Consider the following 8069-nt stretch of genomic DNA (forward strand, 5'->3'; position numbering starts at 1 on the left):
CTCTTGGAAGTCCTACACAGGGTTTTTATGAGTCAGAACCAACTTAATGGCACACAACAACAAAAGTGTATACTATTGTTTTTGTTAAGTGCTGACATGTAGGTTCTGACTCATAGTGACCCTATATTGGGCTTCCAAGAAGCAGCTGGTATCTTGAATCGCTGACCCAGTGGTTAGCAGTCCATTGCTTATCCTACAGTGCCATACCAGGAGTATATAAATATGTGTGTGTATGTGTGTTTGTATGAGTTTCAATATTCTAGACTTGTTTATCAAATGAAAGTAGTTTGTGGAATTTTTAAAGTCACTTATTCCAGAAGCACTAATCTAGGCTTTAAATTATTATTTTCCAGGTGGAAACAAGTTAATCAACCAACATTTTCGTCTGAATTGGGCATGGATCTCCTTTGAAAAGGAATATTACCTGATCAATGAGGACTCCAAATTTCTAGATGTTGTTCTTAAACGTAGAGGCTACTTGGGAGAAACCTCATTTATAAGTAAGTTTAATTTGCATCTCTGTCTCAAAAAACCCATTCTCTAGCAAAGCTTTTTTTCTACATAATTTTTCTACAGTGATTAAGACATTGTTGTTAAGTGCCATCGAGTCGGGTCCGACCCATAGCGACCCTGTACAGGGTTTCTGAGGGTGTAAATCTTTACGGGAGTAGAAAGCCTCATCTTTCTCCCGCGGAGCGGCTGGTAGTTTCGAACCGCTGACCTTAAGGTTCGCAGCCCGATTCGTAACCACTACGCTACCAGAGCTCCTTGATTGAGACATAAGAGTGAGTAAAAAATTACCCACACTGATTAGATTGAAACACCCGTGCACATCCATGGCCGATGACAACATTGAGCGTGCACATGAAATAATTCTGTTGAGTAGACGAGTTGCAGTGGATTATGTGGCAAATCATTTGCAAATCAGCCATGGCTCTGCCTTTGAAATAATCCACAATAGACTTGGGTTTCAAAAAGTTTGAGGAAGATGGTTACAGAAACAATTCATGGGAGAGCATAAACAGAAGCATTTGGACATCTGCAAACAAAACGTGAACCAACACTTGAAGGAAGGTAAAAGTTTCTTTTTAAAAAAATCATTACTGGTGATGAGACACGATCCACTGCTACAAACCTGAGATTAAACAACCAAGTGTGGAATAGAAACATCCTTCATAGCTGACCAAGCAAAAGTCTAAAAGTCAACCATCAGCTGGAAAATTGATGCTTGCTGTTTTCTAGGATAATCAAGAGTCAGTAAAGTTTCAGCAATCAACAGTGCACATTACAGTGGAATGCTTACTGAAGAGCTGAAGCCTAAACGTCAGATTAAATGCAGAGGACTGCTATCCAAGGGCATTGTGCTCTTGCATTACAAGGCATGTCCACATACCTCTGCCCACACTGTTGACATGCTGCATAAACTTCATTTTGAGGTGTTAAAGCATCTTTCCTATAGTCCTGATCTTAGTGCATCAGACTTTCACCTGTTTAGTCCCCTGGAAGCAGCCCTTCAAGGAGGAAGATTCACCCCTGACGAAGAAGTGAAGAGAGTGGTGTATTCATGGCTAACAGCTCAGCCTACAACATTTTTTAATAAGGGAATGCGAAAGGTTGTTGACAGACAGACAAACTGCATTGAAAAGCAAGGAGATTATGTCAAAAAATGATGCATTTGTCTTTTCTAAAAGTTGATTAAAATAAATTCTACAGCTGGAGTGCTGACAATTTTTAACTCATTCTCATACTAAGTTTTGTTTAATAATCAAGTTTTAAAGCTTAAGATGTTGACATTTAAAGCTATAGAAACAGATTTGTGTCCATATTAATACTGACTGCTGTTTACTGCACCAGTGATTGTCCTCATTGAAAATGCCTTCAGTAACAAAAGGCCTTGGTGTTTCCATAAAAACACAAAACCAGTTGCCATCGAATATATTTCAACTCGTGGTGACGCCACGCGTGTCATAGTAGAACAGTATGCCAAAGCGTTTTCAGTGGATGATTTTTCAGAAGTATCTCTGGACTTCAGTGAGCAGCCAGGCTCGTTCACCATTTACATCACCATTACACCATTTACAGCTATTTACCATGCTGTGGTTGTATTGCCAGCAAGTCAATTCTGACTCCTAACAACCGTATGTGGGCAGAGTAGGACTGCTCCATAGGGCTTTCAAAGTCATGACCTTTGAGAAGCAGATCACCAGACCTGTTCAATGATTTGCCTCTGGATAGGTTTGAACCACCAACCTCTCGGCTGGTAGTTGAACCCTTAACCATTTGCAATACCCGGGGACTCCATAGAGAACAAAGGCAGAAGTCAGAACTCTTCAAACCTTCTACCTACAAGTGACTGTCTCTGATAGAAAATAATTTTACAAAATGAAAGTAATCACTCATATGATAAACCTTTTTTTTTTTTTTTTTGAAGTGTTACTAGACCTTAGTAATGTTTTATACCTCTGAAGCATTGCCCAAGTTACTGTTCACTGCATTTGCATGCTCTTATCTGTCACTCCCTTTCCCAGAACCCCAGTGGACTCAATAAAAGACATGTGGTGTAACTCCTGTTTGTAACTGGAAGTTAGATGCCCAATGCTAACCATCTGCTCCTGCTCTGCCTTTTTAAAATATAAATGAATCAAAATTTAACTTCAATAAAACTTCTTTCAAGCCCAGTTAAAATTCACATGCGATTTTATGTAACCATAAGACAGAAATATCGTAGGTATATTGGTCATTTTAATGAGTTATATTTATTATATGTTGATAAAAAGGATAGCACCCTAAGTATATGATGTTTTTGGACTGGGAGCACTGGTGGTGCAGTAGAATAAGCGCTGGACTGTGAACCACAAAGTCTGCATTTTGAGCCCACCAGCCACTCAGTGGGAGAAAGATAAGGTTTCTGCTCCCACAAAGATTTGCAACCTAGGAAACCCTGTATAGTATCGCTAACAAGGTATGGAGTAAAAGAGCTTTCATGGAGTGAGTTTATCAATTAAGATAAGAATCTAGGAAAATCTCAGCAAACTGAAAAGTTGGCAACCATATGTTGCTTTCCAAAATTATTATTTTTTAAATTTTACAAGTCCGTGAAACCCAAATACCTACCAATATATCACACGTACACACACATGCAAACATATAGTCACGTGCATACACAGCATACAGGTTCTTAAGAAAATTTGTGGAAAATGGAATGAAAAGATAATGGAGTTTTGCCACAAACTGTTTGAAGTCCCCTCATATCTCTGCCACCACTCTTCCTGTCCTGTGGTCTCCCCTAACATGTTTGGATTCTGGATAGTAAATACTCCAAATTTTAAAACACTGTCGCTTTTTAACTTTACAAAAACGAAAACCCCAAAACCACTGCCATGAGTTGTAGTGACCGTATGTATGGTCCATGAGACTGTAAATCTTTCTCCTGTGGAGTGACTGGTGGGTTTGAACCATTGACCTTGTGGTTAGCAGCCCAAAGCCTAGTGCACAGTGCCACCAGGGCTCCAGGAGACTGGTTTTCATGCTGTGCCCTGACCATCTCTGCCCTACAGCCAGAACAGCTCACTTCCGTCTTTCACTACATGTGTCTGTATAGTCCATCACTTACCTCTGTATTTAACCTGTGAACAGAAAAAAAATGCTAGTTTTTGCTCTTTTTTAAAGGGCCTGTGGAGTTCTTGGGTGGTGCAGATGGTTAACATGCTCAGCTGCCAACTGAAAAGTTGGAGGTTCAAGCCCACCCAGACACATTTCACAAGAAAGGCTTGATGATCTGCTACCCCAAACTCAGCCACTGAGAACCCTATGGATTACAATATGTCACCATGGGTCAGAGCCAGTTGGACATGATAGCATCTGGTTATCTAGACTTTCTGTGTACACCTACCTGACCCTGTCTGTCTTACTAACAGGGAAAAGCTAGTCTTAGCTGTACTGCTTTGTGCTTAAAGAAATAAGGTAGCTTGATAATTGTTTGTACCATAGGTAATAAACATCTTTAAGGATGCTCTGTCTGTTTCTGTTTACGCTGAATTCCCACTCTTAGTGAGTATGTTTAACTCCTTAGTTCTACTAGCCCATGGATAGCATTGAAAAGTTAATATTGAAAAATATTTCTTAAACTATGTTTTGTTCATTTCTTCTCCTTTGACTTGGTTTTATTTTAAGCTGAAGGCTAAAATGTCATATAAGAGCACATTTTCTCTTGCAGTTATTTTGTTCATAAACGTTTACTTCCTATCAATACGGAGGTCAGCACCAACGATTCTGAAAAAGTGTATAGCTCGACCTGGTTACCCTCAACTGGTTGTTAAGTAACCTGAGACAGCAGAAGGTTGTAAAGACATCTGTGTGTAGTTCACAACTGTCAGTCATGGAAAGTGGTAATAGAATTTATGATAGAACCTGGGATGGAAGTCAGAGGAAACCAAAACACAACCTAATAGGTATTTTACAATGAATAGATTTTCATGTTACTCTTCCCATAGAGCCTTCACTTTCATTAGTAGCCTTTTTGTATTAAATAGATTCCTTTGTGTCTGAAGACAGAATATTAGCTACCTGAGGACCACAATTTTAAATTATGAATTGTTTATCATTTGTGTATATAGTTTACCAGACATGATTATTCATTTTCTAACCTCTAAAATCCATTAATCCTCTAGTCATCTGTCAATTTGTCAGACTATGGTGGCTTGTGTGTTGCGGTAATGCTGGATGCTATGCCACCAGTATTTTAAATACCAGCAGACTCAAGTATGGTGGACAAGTTTCAGCAGGTGTTCCAGACTAAGACAGACTAGGAAGGAGAGGAAGCACACTTATGAATGAAAAACTTTTGTTGTTGTTGTTGTTCTTGTTGAGTGTCATCGAGTCAGTTCAAAGTCATAACAACCCTGTGTAGGGGTTTGCAAGGAGTGGCTGGTGGGTTTGAACTATCAACCTTATGATTAGTAACTCTTATCCTAAAGTGCCACATCCAGGACTCCATAGAATCCTTCAATATTGCAATTTGAGGCTTGAATTTCTTTTTCTGAAAACCTTATGAATAACATTGGAACATCGTCAGCTATATCTGTGTCTGAAGATGAAGGTTCGGGTTAGAAGGCATCAAAATACAACTGGAGAAGAGCTTATTCCTCAAAGTATAGCTGACCATGATGCCACGAATGGTTTAGCAAAGCTTTCAAGACTTTCATTCTCTGATGAGGCACAACTCAAAATGTGAAGAAACAGCTGCAAACATCCATTAATAATCCTAACATGGAATGTACAAAGTATGAATCTAGGAAAATTGGAAATAGAATACATAAAGATCAATATCATAGATTAGTACGCTGAAATGGACTGGTATTTGAATCAGATAGTCATATGGTTTACTCATATTCATTGTCAAAAAGAACATTTATAGGTCTATCTTGAAGTACAGTACTGTCTGTGATAGGATAATATCCATACGCCTACAAGGAAGACCAGTTAATACCACTATTATTCTACTTTACAAACCAACTACTAAAGCCAATGATGATGAAATTGAAGAATTCTACCAAGTTTTTCAATCTGAAATTGATCAAGCATGCAATCAAGATGTATTGATAGTTACTGGTAGTTGGAATGCAAAAGTTGGAAACAAAAAGAAAGGATCAGTAGTTGGAAAACTTAGATTTGGTGATAGAAATGATGCTGGAAATCGCATAATAGAATTTTGCAAGACCAATGGTTTATGCATTGCAAATACTTTATTCAACAATACAAAAGGTGACTATACACATGAGCCTCGGAGTCCTGGTGTGGTGCTGTGGATTAATGTGCCAGACTGCAAAGCTGTTTGGACTGCAAGGTTGGCAGTTCAACCTCACCAGCTGCTCCTCGGAAACCCTATGCAGGGTTGCTATGGGTCAGAACTGACTCGACAGCACTTCACATCAATAACATACACATGGACCTCACCAGATGGATTACACAGGATCCAAATTGACTAAATCTGTGGAAAGACATCATGGAGAAATTCGATATATTCAGCCAAAGCAAGTTCAGTGGCCAACTGTATAACAGACCACCAATTGTTCATATGCAAGTTTAGGCTGAATCTGAAGAAAACTAAAACAAGTCCACAGGAGTCAAAATATGACATTGAATATCTGAATTTAGATACTAGCTAAAGAAAAAATTTAATGTCTTAGATACTAATTACCAAAGACCAGAAGAGTTGTGGGATGGCATTAAGAGCTTCGTACATGAAGAAAGAAAAGGTCATTAAAAAGACAGGAAAGAAAGAAAAGACAAAAAATGGACACCAGAAGAGAGTATAAAACTTGCTCTTCAGTGTAGAGAAGATAAAACAACTAGATGAAATGATGAAGTAAAAGGACTAAATAGAAATTTTCAAAGAGCAGCTTAAGAAGAAAAAGTCAAGGATTATGATGAATGTACAAAGACCTGGAGTTTAAAAACCAAAAGGAAAGAACATGCTCATAATTTCTCAAGATAAAAAATCTGAAGACTAAATTCAAGCCTCAACTTGCAGTATTGAAGGATTCTGTGGAGTAGAGTCTTGGGTATAATGCTTTAGGCTAAGAGCTGGTCTACTAATCACAAGATTGGTGGTCAAAACCCACCAGCCACTCCTTGAAAACTCTATACCACACTACTAATACTCAGAACTGACTCCATGGCACTCAACAATAACAACAACAACATGACCAAAATATTGAATGATGTGGAAACCATCAAAAGAAGATGGAAGGAATGCACAAAATCACTGTACCAAAAATAATTCAACCATTTCAAGACATAGCATATAATCCAGAACCAATGGTACTGAAGATATCCAAGCTGATGTCCAAGCTGTACTGAAGGCATTGGCAAAAACACAGCTCCAGAATTGATGGAATATCTATTGAAATAGGTATTTACTTGTCTGTGCCAAGAAATTTGGAAGTCAGCCACCTGGTCAATTGATTGGAAGAGATCCATATTTGTGCCAATTTCAAAGAAAGTTTACCCAAAGAAATGTAGAAATGATTGAACAATATCATCATTATCACACGTAAGTAAAATTTAGCTGAGGATAGTCCAAACAGTTGCAGCAGTACATCAACAGGGAGCTGCCAGAAATTCAAGTCTGATTTAGAAGAGGATGTAAAATGAGGGATATCATTGTGATGCCGGATGGCTCTTGTCTGAAAGCAGAGAATGCCAGAAATATGTTTGCTTGTGTTTTATTCACACATTTGACTGCGTGAATCATAACAAACTTATAGATGACACTGGGAAGATTGGGTATTTGGAACAATGATTGTACTCATGAGGAACCTGTACATACACCAAGAGGCAGTCATTCAAAAAGAACAAGGGGATACTGAATAGTTTTAAAATCAGCAAAGGTGTGTATCCTTTCTCCATACTTATTCAATCCATATGCTGGAAAATGGAAAAAAGATTAAAGTTGTCAAAGGCTTCATTTTGCTTGGAAATATCATCACACCATAATAGCAGTCAAAAATCAAACAACAGAACAAACAAGATGGCGGATTGAGTAGCAGTGCAGTGAGGAACTCCGTCAGCAACAACACAGAATACTGGAACAAGCAGGCTCAGGGGATGGTGCCAGAACTCTGAACCACATATAAAGGAATATTTAGTAGGTTGGAAGGCTTACAGCTAGGGGAATTTGTAGGAGAAGTAATAAATCCATTGCTTTCTAATGCAAGGTTTGCAGCTGCTCCTAGAGCTGCCATCTTGGGCAAGACCAAGCAAACGAAGGATCAGAGCAACCATGGACGCCTGACAGAACTGCAGAGAGAAGGTGTGGACACTCTTTTTTTGTATCTGTTCATTGGTCTCTCTCTGTCTGCGCACCTTCATTCTTGTGACTAGAGAGGGTGCCTGAGCAAGTGGACACACCACCCCAACCCTGGAGGGTTCTACTATGCATGTGCACAGAGCTCCTCGAAATTTAAAGTGACAGTGTCCACTTAAAACCAAACGACAGTGCAAAATGGCCACAGCCGGCCCTGAACTGTTTATCACTCAGGAAAAGGCCTGACTGGGGATTGTGGAGT

The 8069-nt window shown here is 39.0% G+C and overlaps 1 protein-coding gene across 1 annotated transcript in view; it reads left to right on the plus strand.

Moving 5' to 3' along the window:
* Positions 1-8069, plus strand: part of FREM2 (FRAS1 related extracellular matrix protein 2) — a 288153-nt gene that overhangs the window by 143216 nt on the left and 136868 nt on the right. The window contains exon 3 of the mRNA XM_006873709.1: positions 354-500. Within this exon, the coding sequence (XP_006873771.1) occupies positions 354-500 (147 nt within the window). The remainder of the gene's footprint in view (positions 1-353; positions 501-8069) is intronic.

Source organism: Chrysochloris asiatica, unplaced genomic scaffold (assembly GCF_000296735.1).
Source record: "Chrysochloris asiatica unplaced genomic scaffold, ChrAsi1.0 scaffold00250, whole genome shotgun sequence".
In the NCBI taxonomy this organism is placed as follows: Eukaryota; Metazoa; Chordata; class Mammalia; order Afrosoricida; family Chrysochloridae; genus Chrysochloris; species Chrysochloris asiatica.